This window comes from Neomonachus schauinslandi, chromosome 11, assembly GCF_002201575.2.
Source record: "Neomonachus schauinslandi chromosome 11, ASM220157v2, whole genome shotgun sequence".
NCBI classification, from domain to species: Eukaryota; Metazoa; Chordata; class Mammalia; order Carnivora; family Phocidae; genus Neomonachus; species Neomonachus schauinslandi.
In genome coordinates this window covers 32,127,074-32,142,811 of record NC_058413.1, presented here as the reverse complement: position 1 = coordinate 32,142,811, position 15,738 = coordinate 32,127,074, and the positions used below count along the sequence as shown (strand labels likewise).

General features: G+C 38.8%; 1 protein-coding gene across 1 annotated transcript in view; it reads left to right on the top strand.

The window, feature by feature from the left end:
• BBOX1 (gamma-butyrobetaine hydroxylase 1) overlaps positions 1-15,738 on the top strand; it is a 60,624-nt gene that overhangs the window by 4,491 nt on the left and 40,395 nt on the right. The window contains exons 2-3 of the mRNA XM_021685329.1: positions 3,635-3,888; positions 5,384-5,498. Coding sequence (XP_021541004.1) covers positions 3,670-3,888; positions 5,384-5,498 — 334 coding nt within the window. The 5' untranslated portion in view covers positions 3,635-3,669. The remainder of the gene's footprint in view (positions 1-3,634; positions 3,889-5,383; positions 5,499-15,738) is intronic.

Below are 15,738 nucleotides of genomic sequence, written 5' to 3'. Positions count from 1 at the left end.
TTCCAAACTCTCAAGGTAAAAAAAAAAAATTAAAAATTAAAAAACTTCTTTCCTCATTAAGGTACTAATTTCTCTTTTCCTTATATTAGAAATGTTACATCTGTGCTATATTGTATAATTTGAAGTCTCATATTTTGAAGGACATTTAAAACTGGAAAGTAACCATGCATCCTGAAAGGTACAGAATCAAGAGATCACATATTATAAAGAATAGGCTGAAAAATGGAGTAGATTTAGAGAAGAGAGGGAATGAAGGAGACACATGATTTTAGTTCATTCTATCTGAAGGCCTATTACAGTGGGATAAATACATCCTATACCATTTTGAAATCAGATCAGGGCCAATATGTCAAATGTATTTTAAATGGTAGCTATGTTGGGGCACCTGGGTGACTCAGTGGGTTAAGTGTCCTGACTCTTGATTTTGGCTCAGGTCGTGATCTCAGGGTTGTGGGATTGAGCCCCACGTCTGGCTCTGCACTGAGGGTGGAGCCTGCTTGAGATTCTCTCCCTTTCCTTCTCTCTCTGCCCTCCCCCCCCCCCCCCCCCCCAACCCCTAGCTTTGTTCTCAATATAAAGAGGGTGAGCTTGAAAGCTACATATATTTATTTTGTGTGTGTTGATATTCTGAGGTATCTTTTGCCTTTGATTCTTGGCAAGTAATTTTAGCAAGTGAATAATCCATCAGTTTATAAATAGATCAGGTTAAGTACCAAAACGAATAAATAACAAGAAAAACATATTAGGATACATGCATGTATTTTTTTTTTCCCGCTTCTATTTTTCCTGTGGACTCCCCATTATCCATGTTGATATTTATTTGCTATGAAACCAGAACTTTTTCTATCTCTCATCTGCTTGCCACGCACTGAAAAAACATAGCTTTGTACTAAGAAGACTTGTTATAGCTTCATGTCTGGTAAACATATCCACATCTCCATATGGCTATCTATAGGAACAAGGAATTCATATGCATTCAGAAGCATTGATCACATCCTGTCATCCTCTCTAAGCAGGTGTCCTGGAACTTCTCAGACAACTCTCAGTGCTATTTGTCCCCAGCCTTATTTTCTTGTTTACTTTCATAATTATCTCACTTTTTTCTTGAACTCTGGAGCTTCATGGCGAAATCTGAACTTTCTGATACAGCATTTCAGGCAAAAAGAAGATGCTTAGTATTATTTGAATAGGTTTAACTTTATATATAAGGAGAAATGAAGAGAACTATTTTCTGTATTTAAGTATGATTGTCTACCACTGTAATAAAAGCATGCCTTATATCACTCGGTCAAGGACAGCAAATTCTTGCCTGTGGGCTGAGTATGGCCTTCAGCCTGCTTTCTCCAGCCTGTGAGGTAAGACTACTTTTTACATTCTTACAAAAATTTTTTAAAAATTAAAAAGAATATGTGCTAGGGACTCTAGATAGCCTGGAAAGCCAAAAATATATACCGTCTGCCCTTTTATAGGAAATATGTGTCAACCCTGACTTAGATAAAGAGTTACTACAGTTCTCCTTTTTGCCCTTGTGTACCATGTTATTTAAGGATCTGGTTAGATTATTCTATATTTACTGGAATCATCACTGTCCTCTGAAACCACACATAGAAAAAACCTGCCAGCTTCCCCTTCTCCCATCAGGGAAATTAAGCACCCTACCCATTCCTCATTGAAACTTATGTTTGAACTTTCTGAGGGCCCCTTAGTCGAAATCTATGAGATAAACACCCAAGTTTGAACTAATAATATTTCCGATGATTTTTCTAAATAGTAGTGCTGCCCTGTTTCTATATAAATTATTAAGAAAAAAAATGGATGAGAGTTCCTGAGTAGGCATCACCATGAAGCCTTGTGAACTGTGTTTCTCTTTTATCATTAGGTAACTTCAGTGTGGTTGAGCTAACTGGAGAAAGCAATCTTTTCTTGTCTTGGCCCGGCTTCATAACCTCACTAAATAATCCAAGTTAATGATTTGAGGAAGTATATGTAAAACAATCACCTAAAAGTTGTTTTATTTTAATGTAGTGTAAAGTATTTTTGAAAGTTATGTTAATGGTACATAAAGTCTTCCTGTCTGTAAGTTCAAGGAAGACAGGGAGCTGCTTTGTCCTGCTTGTCATTGAACCCTCCAGTGTCTACTGCAGTGCCTAATACACCGAAGGAATTTGTTTAGCAGTCACTGTGTGTGTGTGTGTGTGCGCGCGCACACACGCATGCGTGGGCGCATATGTATGTGTGCACGTGCACACGTGTGCGTCCCTCCCCTTCATCCCAAGACAGTGAGGTCTTGTTTCTATCATCACATGTCACCTTCTGTTAATGAGCTAATCATTACATGGAACAGGTTAAGAAGTTCTACTTCTAAAAAAAAAAAAAAGAAGTTCTACTTCTTCCATATAAATTCTACATTTTCCAGCTAAGTTCTACTTCTTCAATCTAAGTTTAGAGTCCTGGCAAACTATACATGAAAAAAGTGAGATTTAGAACATTGACACAATTTCAGAAGACCCCCCCCCATGTAGTCATTAATGGAATCATAATCAACACTGAGGTGTTCAGTCTGTAATACCTTGTGCCTCTCTTTTCACTTGATTTCCTTTCTTATAAATACTTCATGCCCTCAAAATTTGGTGTGTTTCTTTTTTTTTAAGATTTTATTTATTTATTTGAGAGAGAGAATGAGAGAGAGAGAGAGAGCATGAGGGGGGGGAGGGTCAGAGGGAGAAGCAGACTCCCTGCCGAGCAGGGAGCCCGACGCGGGACTCGATCCCGGGACTCCAGGATCATGACCTAAGCCGAAGGCAGTCGCTTAACCAACTGAGCCACCCAGGCACCCATGGTGTGTTTCTTAATAAAAAGAATTCATTATTCCTAAGTAAGGTGAAGGTTCATGAAAATACTCAGTGAAGGTTTAAATTAAATGAACCACAATATCGAGGCACACTCTTAATAGATAACTATTTTCTGTTTTAATAAACAGAAAATCCCAGAGAACAAATCAAGCAAGACAAGAATGGGAAGCTTGCAGAGCCTGGGAACTTTTATACGGCATTTAGAAAATGAATTGTATCAGTAAAAAAGTAAATGATAGAATAGAAATAGCACAATGTACTGGATTATAGTACCTCTTAAAATAAATAAATTGCATTAAAATTTCCCTCAGTAGAACAAGTTACTAATTTAGTGCCATAAAAACATTTTTTTCCCAAAAGGCACATGCAGCTGGATGTCAGTTAAAATAGCACAGCTATCATTAGTGATACTTTCAATTTGTGGAGCATTTTTCTCCCTTAAAAAACTTTCAGAGATTTTATGCCAACATAATTATAAAGTGCCCATGTCATTGGTTCTGAACTCGTTATCTAAAATTTCTGGAAAAAAACAAAGAATTCTTTTCATCCGGATCCTGATTCAGCATGTTTATCTTATTTACTTTTAGTCACCGTGTTTCTATTTACAGCATATGAAATACTCTCACCAGAACAAAGGTCCCAGTGCTGATAGGCAAACCTCAAACTCTGGCAGCCGAGCGAACGGCAGGAGCCAGAGTCCACTTGGATTGTTCACAGGCTTAGAAGTCAAGTTCAGACTTGATCTGCCTGAGATTCCTTTCAACCAGGATTTGTCATAGCAGGTAGCTGACAAGATTTCCCTGCGAGGACCGGCAACATGCACTGTGCCATCCAAAATGCAGTGGTGCTGGATGGGGCTCATTTGATGCAGATCTTCTGGCATGACGGCTCAGAGTCTCTCTACCCAGCTGTATGGCTGAGAGACAACTGCCCGTGCTCCGATTGCTACCTGGATTCTGCAAAAGCGCGGAAACTTCTCATCGAAGCTCTTGATGTGAACATCGGTATTAAAAGCTTGACATTTGACAGAAAAAAGGTAATCCGCTCTCAATGATCTCTCCTTTCTCTCCCAAGTTCAATGAAGGGGCTGGTCTCTGATAACTTACACAATGAATTACTTTTCATTTGATCGTATGTATAGCTACATCTGGAAGCACATGTGCTTATTGGCTTGGTGCAAAGTAAGCATGCTCAGTGAGTGGGAGCTTCTGTTATTGTTACTGCTATTTTTATTACTTCTATTTTGAAGAAAAATTGCAGTATTGCTCATTATTCCTTCAGTACGTGGACAGCCTTGAAGACACAGGCGATTTCTATAATAAAAAGAATGCTTCTGGGCCTCAGTTTACTCACCTGTAAAATAGGGATACTAATAGAACTTGTTCGTAGAGATGACGTGAGGATTCAGTGAGATAATATGGGTAAAATGTTCAACATGGTGTCTGGCATGTGGTGAGCACTCAGAAACGTGTATTGATTAATGTATTTTTAGTCAAATGCAAGGCTTGTTCTAGGATTCCCAAAAACATAGCTCTCAAAACTACAAACTGGATGCGGCCACCAGCCTGCGTTTCTCTCTTCCAGATTCACTAGGATAGTTATCAGAAGAGCAAGTGTGACCAGCGAGGTCATGGCTCTCCCCCCTTCTTGTCTTCACCAGGACTCAAGGACTTTACTCCCAGGGTTCACGGCTTGCGAGCTGTGGTGACCTTAGAATTGTTATTCACTCTTACGTCCCTCACTTGAAAAACATGAATACCAGCAGTACCTTCTTTCTAGACTTGTATGAGGACTAGATGAGTTATGTCTGCTATGCTCGTTACACAGGATGCACTCCAAGTGCTGCTGTCATTGTTACTTATTATGATGACCATCTGTCTCATCATCATCATTCCTAGTTCTGATCCTCTTGGAAGGAATACTAAATCCAGTGATACCTGAATTTAAGTCATCACAGAAAGTTTGGAAACAACAGGTTTAGAGGACATAGAACAAGAAAAGAACTTCTGATCTAGTCAGCTTTTATTTCTTGTGTGATATTTAAGGGACCTCAGACCACAGATGTATCCCCTTGGCCTTCAGTTTTCTTGTTTTCCAAAAGTGTATTCTATGCCTGTGAGTACATAAGTGAAAATAAGATAAAATAAAAATAAAAGACTAAGGGCTAATTGGATCCCCTGAATATCTTAGATTGACGTTCAAAAACAGAGCAATACTATGGGCGCCTGTGTGGCTCAGTTGTTAAGCGTCTGTCTTCGGCTCAGGTCATGGTCCCAGGGTCCTGGGATCGAGTCCCACATCGGGCTCCTTGCTCAGCGGGGAGCCTGCTTCTCCCTCTCCCACTCCCCCTGCTTGTATTCCCTCTCTTGCTGTGTCTCTCTCTATCAAATAAATAAGTAAAATCTTTAAAAAACTCCAAAACCAAAAAACAAAACAAAACAAAAAGCAATAATAAACCAAAGTACATAGACACATACTATACATATACATAATATAAATATACATATGATATTTGCTTTCTGTGTTACAAGGTTTGTATCACGTGGCCAAATGAGCATTACAGCGAATTTGAAGCTGACTGGCTGAAGAAAAGATGCTTTTCACAGCAGGCCAGAGAAAAACTCCAAAGAGAGTTATTTTTGCCAGGTAACCTTGCCGTGGTCGTAAATGTCTTTTAAAACTTGTATGGTAAGAAATTTGCTCAGAGAAGCAAATTCAAACCCTTGTGCTTTGGTTAAAACCTTATTGTAATTTATGCGGTATGTTTAATGATTTACCAACACGGATCATTTGGGTAGAGATGAAAGGAAATATAGAGGAGTTCTAGACATTCTAAAGAGCCAGGAGGAGAAAAAAGTGCAGCAAACTTGTATCCTTGTCATCTACCACGAATCCTGGCACACCAGATACTCCCTAAGTGACCGCTGCAAAGGAGTAGGGCGAATGAGGCGGACTTCTTAATTTTATCTAAAGCCACAACAACACAAAATCAACAAAGCAGGAATTCCTAACCTGGTATCCACAAATAAAATTATGTGATCCCCGAACCCCATGGGATGGTATACACGGCATTGAGTGAGCACGGGGAGTGTGTGTGTGAGTGCATGTGTGCATGTGTGTGCATAGCACGTTTGTGTGGAGAGAGATTAATGGGTCTCAAGAAAATCTGTAACTACAAAAATGTTCAGAAAATCTGCAGTAGTTGGATTTGGTGGAAAAAGACTCTATTCTTGAGCTGAGAGACAGAATAAAAGAAATACTTAATACAGGTAAAAAGTTAATCATTGACTCTGTGTAACTTGAACATTTGTATCATAAGACTATGTGGGTCAAAGGCAAATTCTAAAAATATCATGATTCTTATGTGTTTACCAGAATTTTGACTTCTACACACACATTAACAAGGCAAGTCTCCCTGAACTTTCTTTTCCACTGTTAACCAGATATATTGGACCAGACTTGTTAAATTCTGTAACACCCCTTCTGAGGATTCTGGGTCACACACCAAGATAGAGATTTCACCTACTCCTTTCAGATCTGAAATTATCAAACATGTACAGTAAGTGGTTTTAAATGCTAGTTTCCTGGGTATGGAGATGTTACTAATTAATTAGCTTGAACCACACAGCTCCACTTTGTCCTATGGTTATCAACAGATAGGCATGATATTGTCCTCTTCCTGTTTAGGCACAGGCCGTGTTGTCAAGAACTAGGTTCCTCTATATCCTTAGTCTCATCATTCTGACAACGGACAAGGTTTTGCTCTAGTGCTTTCTGTCTAAACTGCCAGGAATCCACTTTCTTCTTTACCTAGCTAGCTGGCGGAATCCAGATGGGCATCCAGGGGAAGATGTTTATCCTGCCCTTCCCCAGAGAGTGTACTGTTAGATTCTTCAAGGAGTCTCCAGTTACATAACCGAGTAGCAATTGTCTGGGTCAAATAGCTGTTTCACGAATGTATTATTATTTTTTATTTATTTTAGATTTCTTCTGGTACTCAAAATATTTTTCCTTAACTCTGCCCCAATTTTGTAATCCTGTTGGATTTTGCTTTCATTTCCTTCAAGTTCTTCTTTTGATTACTTCAGGGAACAAAAGCCAACTTTTTATTATTACAGCTTAAGCTTTTAAGCATTGTAAAAAGATACAGCCACCCTCCTCCATTAATATTTCTTGACGAATGCAGTTTTATAGCTTACATTTCTCAGTACTATCAGGCAGTAGCAAAAGGGAAAGGATACTACACTCAGTTAAGTAGTGGAAAAAACCAGTCACACGGACAGGCTGCGGTCATGAATAATATAAGGAGAGCTGGCTGCTATTTTGACACTGGAAAATACTTTAATGGTTTAAAACAAGATCAGATTTTTAAAATATATCCTCAAGCTGTGCAGTTGGTGGGGTAAAGGAGAAAGCAACAGGCCATTTTTGGAGTATTGCTTCTATGGCTTTTTGCCTGCAGAATTTGACGTCTTATTGTCCTCCTGTCGCGTATTTTCAAACATTTATACTCCAGAACATGCAAACAAACTCAGTTACATTTGTGAAGGGATTTTGTTTTTTGTCCTCAGTGGCCACGTTGCCTTTACTGCTCTTTCCTTAGAGTGAGGAAAAACTTAAAATCTGGCATCAAGATGCAGACCACTTTTCCTTGATCTTCCCTTGACACTAGCTGTCGAACTCAAGAATGAAAAGACATATGATGATCAGCCAGAAAAAGACTCTTGTCCATGGACCGCCACAGCTGGAAGGAAAGACATGGATAATAGTCATTCCCTCATAAATTTCTATTCAGTTGCACATATATTGGGCATCTATTTTGTGCCAGAAATTCTAAGGAAATACCAAGTTAAAAAAAGACACAGATTCTGTCCTTGAGCATTTATCATGTCTAAGAGGGGGACCCAAGCCATGAAAACAAATAAGTATAATATTTTATTTTAAGTGCATGAAAGCATGCAGAGAAGGTTAATTATAACAAAAAGAAAGGAATCTGAAGAGACAAGAAAATAATCTTCAGAAGCCAGGTGATACTGTGAGCTGGATTTTGAAGAAACAGTTTGTTAGGCAAAGATAGTGAGGAAATTCTCAACAGAGGAAAGGGCATGAAGAAAATCATGGATGTATAAAATAGGAGGGTAGGCTTGGAAATTGCAATTTGTTTAATACCGGTGAAGTTAAAATTGTTAAGGCAACAGAGAAGAAGGAAGGGGCCAAACCATGAAGCGACTTCATGCCCTACTAAGGAGCTCAGTCCAAAACCCTGTGGCAAGGACATTTTCTCAACATAGAGCTCAGGTATGTTCCCTTCCATTTGTTTTCCATGCTGATTCTCTTCCTATAGGACCAAAGAAATGAGTTCAATATCTTTATAAGTTTAAGAAGGATGCTTTATTTTCTTTCGAATGCATTTTTTATCTTCAGAGTTATATCATTCTGATTTTGACCAGATGCATATAATTTCTCAAATGCTTACAAGCTTGTGAATATCTTCTTGGCTTCCTCTTTCTCTGGTTGCATTCTCCCCTGCCCCAGTAGGTCCCTTTGGTTCTTGGTTTGTATTTATTTTCCAAAAGAGATTGGAGTGATCGGATCTGTGTTGGAAATTCTTGGTAATGGTCATCTGTATTGGATGGGCTGACGTGGGGAGTGGGACAGGGAAGAGGGTGACCGTAGCATGGCCTAGAAATAGTCCTACAAGAGGCATTGAGAACGTAAGCTAGGGAAGTAGCAGAGATGATGGGGAAGAATTTGTATTCAAAGAAACAATATTGGCCTGTAGGATAGGAGGTTGCTGGCCTTGTTCTCTATTCTCCACCAATTTAAAAGCTGACTGTTGAAGCCTAGCATGTAAATGTTTCCAAACATATGAATGAAAATTGGAAACTCTAATAAAACATTGGAAATACGAAGAATTTTATTAATGTAATTATATTTTAGCTTCCATGTCAAATTGGAATGATTATACTCTCATTTTTGTGCTTAACTTTGAGATGCAAAATTCCCAAAATATAATTGATAGGACTAAAATGGGAAAAATCCATATATAGTTTGATCTTATATATAGGAACCTAAATATTTGTTCTTTTTATTAACATTCAGTGTCAGAATGAATGTTCATTTTCCTATCTCTTTGAATTGGTACTACAATATTTGTATACTATTCTCTGACTTTAATAATATTTGTTATTTCAAATTGAGGTTTAAAAGATTGTAATTTGAAGAAAATCTTTTTTCCATGGAAGTAGTCTACTCACTTTTCTCAGCAGTCCAGAGATTGAATACATTGCATAGTCAGAAAAGAACATTTCCCCTCAATTCGATATAGCAGAGCAAATCTTCACCTGCCTATTTAATTGGATTACCACCCATCATTTCATAGCTATAAACCCCTCTTTTGTTTCAAGAAGCACATGACACAAGAGGGAGTCAAAACTCTCATGTAACTGTCAGGGCCCTCTAAAATTTCTGTGCCTCTCACATAGCTGGGGGGCGCGGGGAGGGAAGCAGAGTTCCCCCTTTCTTGCCATGCACTTCCTTGAAAATGAAAATTTTTATTATGGCACAAAGAACAGGGTTGGTCTGGTGCAGAGGCTATGTTTACAGAAATTTGTCAAAAAAAGCAAAAATCACTATTTTTTTAATTAGCAAGTAATGAACACAATAAGTATGTCTAACTCCAACTGATAATTCACCCATGTCCCTAAGCCTTGCTCCACACTTCACCCATTCTTGAACCCCCAGAGGTGGGAGTCTGCAGTGCAAGTCAGGGATGGAGTGAGGGTATTTGCTTCATATATTACTTGGTAATTATAAAAAGGGCTGCGAGCTTATTTTTTTTCAGGCTGCCTCAGAGTTCCCCAGCTGGATCAGGGCTGCCAGGTCCTTATGGCTTTGGAACAGCTCTGTGAAAACAGCTGCATCGGGGGAGCCTGGGTGGCTTAGTCGGTTGAGTGTCCAACTCTTGATTTCAGGCTCAGGCCGTGGTCTTGGGGCTGTGGGGTTCCTCGCTTAGTCGGGAGTCTGCTGGAGATTCTCCCTCTGCCCCTTTCCTGGCTCATGTGCTCTCTTTCTCTCTGATAAATAAAGAAATCTTTTAAAAAAACAAAAACAAAACAACCCACTGCCTCAGAACAATCTAGCCACCGTGTCATGTACCCAAATGTATTGCCTTCCCAAGGAAGACCTAGTCAACATCCCTTGCTTGCCATTATCCAGGCTCACACTCTGATGCACAGGTGGGAGATTAGCTCCAAGTCTTCGTGTGTTTAAGAAGCAAGTCTCTGTTCTGTTTTGCCTATCCTATCTGAAATGGACCTACTGAGTTCCAGAGAAATGTCTTTGGGGTTTTGATTAAATGAATACAGGTATCTTCAATGTCTGTGAGTTGACAAATGTGTATTTTGCTTCATTTTTCCTCTGTGCCATATTGATGTCTTCCAATGTGCCCTATTTTTTTCTGAATTACCTGTCATTTATTAGTCAATGTCTGCGTTGTACTTGACAAACCTGGGCATAATAGCTAAAGAGTGTAACGTCCCTACATGGGATGGAGCCTCCCTTGTCCTGTCAGTGAGCCCAAGGTGGGAGACTCACAGCTTGAGAAGAGTCCTGCAGTGCCTTCTATGCAGCAGATGCCACTGACCTGGAGGTCGTTCCCACACTCATCTGCCTAGTTTGGGATCACTTCTTTTTTTTTTTTTTTTTAAAGATTTTATTTATTTATTTGACAGAGAGAGACACAGTGAGAGCAGGATCACAAGCAGGGGGAGAGGGAGAGGGAGAAACAGGCTTCCCGCGGAGCAGGGAGCCCGATGCGGGGCTCGATCCCAGGACCCTGGGATCATGACCTGAGCCGAAGGCAGACGCTTAACGACTGAGCCACCCAGGCGCCCCGGGATCACTTCTAACTTTAGGTAAAATCCGCTTCCTTTCACGCTTTCTTATCTCCATCCGTACTGCCAACAAGAAAACACATAACCACATTCTGAGAGATAAATATTAAAGAGAAGTCTATTTTACAACTGGATACATGACAGAAATGCAGAAAGAAAAAGAAAAAAAAAGCATGTATCTTCTTTTATTCCTTTTAAGAATTCTTAGATAAGAAACATTAATTACATTCTTTTTAAGAAATGATTTTTTAATTAAAAAATGATTTCTTAATAACTTCATAAAACAAAGTATCGTTGCATCATCCAATGTTAATGCTAAACAGGACCTTGAAAAGCTGGTGTCTTTAAAAGTCTTGAAAAAGTCTGAGGATATTTTTGAGAACCTAAAGCAAATGTATCTTAAGGAAGAATTATTGCAGAATGTTTCTTTTTCATATTTTCTCAGTATATTTACCACATCCAAAACTAAGGAAAATATACTAACGTTTTTTACTCTTAGAAAAGTAATTTTCTGTTATTATGCCAAAGTATATTTATTTTTTTCTTTTCTTTTGTTTTCTCTTCTTTTCTTTTCTTTCCTTTCTTTTATTTTTTCCCCCCCAAAGAGAATAAAAGTAGAATGGGCTTTCTTCAATGAGTGAAAAGCTTGTTTCTCACAAACTAGTCTTGCTTTTTCTTTCAGCCTGGGAATGGATTTTATAGCATAAGGTAGCTGGATTGTAAATTTTGAATTTATAAATTTAGAAAATTCCAAATGGTGGCAATTTCAAGAAGTAAAATTGGGTTGCTTTATATGCTGACTTCATTTTTACCAACCCTACACATGAATTATATATTTAACCTGTCATCTTTGCTAGGGCCTACACACCAGGAGATTCACCAGTCAAAAAAAAAAAAAATGGAGGACGCCTGATTTAAAAACTGTTACTTCTCACTTCTAATTTCACTTTGCTTCTTCAAGATGGCAGACCATTGAAATACACAACTTTAGTTCCAGGATAATAGATATCTTCATTATACTTAAATTTCTTCCTTAAAATTCCAACCCCAAACTTTCAAAAGTGCCCATGGAAAAAAATTGATTAATTTTTTTTCAATGTTTCTATCCCTTAGGGGGAAAAAAAGGTTAAAACAAATGATGTTGCTTTTTACACATTCTGTTGATTTGCCTAATTTCTAATTTAGTAAATTTAAAAAAATAATTTAAGCTCTACTCCATTCAGTGGATTCACTAACTATTATTTTTCTCAAAATTTTGTATTCTTCTCAATCTGCAACTTTGCTCTTAATCAAAAGAACAATATAGCACTAAAATCAGAGTGCTCTTGACCCTAGGCCTTGTTAGGTCTGCGATTTTGAGCAACTTATTTTTCTATACCCCAAAATCTTTATCTGTATGATAGAGATAGCACCTAATTACCTTTAAGTAGTGTCAGGTTGGGTGAAAAGCACTGTCGTACTATACGTATAAACTCACTTCATCTTTACACCACTCCCTCGAAAGCACTATAAATAACCAGAGAACAGCCCTGAGCTGTTCTTGAACAGTGTATCAGTTTACAAAAAAAATTAAACTTAAAATTAAAAATGCAGAATTCTATTAGTGAAATTCTTTCTCCTTTACTCCCACTGGCTGTCAGGCTTCTATGCACAGGGCCTGCTTGTCCAAAGACTGATATTCAACAGGTTATAGGGAGAAACGATTGTATGGGTTGTCCCTCTTGCCAACAACTTAGCTGGAGCTTTTTATCATCTCATATCTAGATTACTGAAATAACATGGCCTCTGTTCCCACCCGCCGGGCACAACCCTGCAGGGTAATCTTCCTGATGCCCACCTTGATCTCTCTTCCCCTTTGCTCTGCTATCTCACTGTGGCATGATAAAGTCCTAAGTCTTCACTGGAGCTTTCTAATCATCCCACAGCCTGGTGCCCCTTCCACGAACATGTAGACTTTGTCCAAACCCTGCCTGTTTCCTGGATCACTTATTCCATTCTTTCTGTCCGGCCAGACTTCACCTATCCATTCTGCAAGTCCCACCTCACATCCCAGTGAAGCCCTTTGCCAAAAATTCCACCCTATATTTATATTATCCCTAAGCCAAATTACAAACTACAAATAAGAAAGAAAGCCCAGAAAACAGACCTTAGGAGAGAAAGTGAAGTGTGGTATGTAAAGAAAGCTCTTCACCTGTGAAACAACTTTGTGTTATGGAATGAGAACAGGCTTTGGAGTCAGCAGAGCTGGCTTTGGCTCTCTGCTCTGTGAACTTGACTTAGTTTCATAAATGATCTGAACCTCACCTTCTCCATATGTAAAAAAAAGGCAGTGCCTCTCGGTTTTGGAACGTGAAGAGTAAATGATAAAGTACTTGCTCCCTTTTTCCTCTAATTTAGACAGCCATGAACGTAGATGAACATAGGAGCAGAGGCATATCAAAGAGTATTCGGGCAAGGACAGAAGGAGAAATAAACAACAGTGACATGACAATATCTTATGCTTGAGTTCCCCTTACGTGGAGAATAATCATGTTCTATTCCTGACTAAAAACATGAGAGTGGCTTGGAGGTGAACTGTCGCCATGAAAAGGATTTTAATCGCTCAGACACTGGCTTGAAGTCTGGACCAAAATTTCACCTGCCTGGCAGATAGTTTCATTTAAATAAATTTAAGGAAGTCAGTGAAAGGGCTGGTCAACTACGAACCTAATTCCAATCAGGGATATAGAAATGTTTGCTGAGGCTGGGGTGATCAGCAAACTCTGGGGAAAATGGCTGTGTTATCTATTAGCTAAGGATTGCTACAGATGAGTATACCAACCATCAGCTGACATATTTTTCACGTATAAGCTAAATACTTCAATGAAAAAATCCCTGACCCAAACTAGCTACAAGCTCAGGATCACATAAAAGCAGATAATCTCAGTAACAAAGATAAAGGGAAGCTATCAAAAGAGAATGGTGTGCTCATGCAAGAAGGAAGGGCAGAGTCTCTAAGCTCTAACTTTAATAGAGTGTAATAGAAGTTTCTAGCCCAGAATAAATTCATCAAGCCAAATATACAATGGACAACCAAAAGGGGATTTATAAAGTGATTTGTTTGGAGCAATTTTTTTTTTAAAAATGAGGAAACCAGAGGAAAGACAGCCCCCCTGATGGGAACAGATGATTTTAGGGAATCCTGTTCCACTCTTTCCCATCTTAGTTGATACAAATCCTTCTCTCTGGCGGCAGGATCATCCTTGACTCCTCTTTATCTCTTTTACTACACATCCAGTGTATCAACAAAATCTACTAGCCCTATTAGCAAAATAATCTAGAATCCATCCACATCTTATTACCTCCACCACCAATCTCTGTCTTAACTACCAATGTTATTCACACTCTTCTTCTTCCACCTCTTCTCCTACTCCTTCGCCAATCTTCTTCTTCACATTTTAAAAGCATTGCTCTATGTCAGGCACTGAGCTCAGCACCTAATATTTATTGCTCTATTTAATCCTAGCAACAACCTCATAATAGCATTACATTATAACTATTTTACACATGATAGAAATTAAGTAAGTAGTCCAAAATCAAAGAGACAATACATAGCGAAGCCAAGATTTGACTAAAGAGTATCTGTTCTATTAAATACCATTCTATCACTCTCACCTCTTCTAGGTGGTTGCTGCGATTTTTGTGGGCTTCTGTCTCTGTGTCAATGCAATTATTGCACTGAATGGTCATTGTGCGTTTGACTGTCTTCCCCAGTCTGAGGAATAACTAATATTAGTAAAGGTGTCATTTATTGAGTACCTACCATGCACTATGAATTTATTCAGCAAATATTTATGTGTCTTCTATGTTCTAGAACAGGCAGTCTTCTAGGTGTTGGGGATGAGGTGGTGAACAAAACAGAAAGACTCTATCTATAGGGAGTTTACATTCTATTAGAGAAAGAGATCAATAAATTAAAAATATATACATATATATGCACACACCATATATAATATATATAAATTTACAAGTACATCTACAGCACATCAAGTGCCATAAGGAAGGACATGGACACAGGCAGGTTGGTGGATGTGGTGGAGGAAATGTATAGAAGTTCCCTTCTGAGTCCTTCTATTTTTCCACGGAAATAAGAGGCAAAGCTGTCAGCTGAGTATAAGGAGGAGGAGGAGGTGGAAGGTTTGAGGACAGAGAATGTGAGAAATGGTCAGCTGGTAAGAGAGAATTAAGCAGACATTAGTAGACATGCAATAAGATCAGTTATCATGGTGTGTTTTCCTTCAGTCATGTTCAGCTGCTCCGGTTCACATGCAGATTTAATCAGGTATGCTGTGTTAAATTGCTTACAGGTAGCGTATCATTTAAATTTCATAACAACCCTGAAAGCCATTTTCATCCTGTATTTTCTGAATGAAGTAACTGAACTGTGAGAGTGTATCACTTTCTGACGTTCTTGCAGATGGGAAGTATCAGAATTCAGGTTTGAATCTAGATGTCACCCTCAAACCTCGAGTTATTAACTTTGACACAATGTGTGACACAATCAAATTGGACCTGCATCCCCATCTCCACACATGCTTCACACATTCTCAATGAACTACCTTCGGAAATGAAGATGTGACTGATAGACAATTTTTACACATTTTCACTGATTGAAAAGTTAATCTGAGTCAACAGAGTTGAGACAGCCAAAAAAGATTAATTAGGTTTAGGTTGCATGAATGAAAATGTGGTAGTGAGCCTACCATGCAGGCATGGGCCAGACCACATCTATAGTATTATGTCTGGTTCAAGACATCATTGCTGTTAGAGAGTATCAGCAGACTTGAACACATCATACAATGAAGAGCAGAGAGCCTAGGGCAGGGATTGGAAGCCATAAGACATGAAAAACATGGGGAATAAAAAGGCTATTTGGACTTAGAAAGAAAAACAGCACAGTTGCTGTGCTTATATGCATCTCCAAGACTGTCATATTCTATGGGATTATGGAG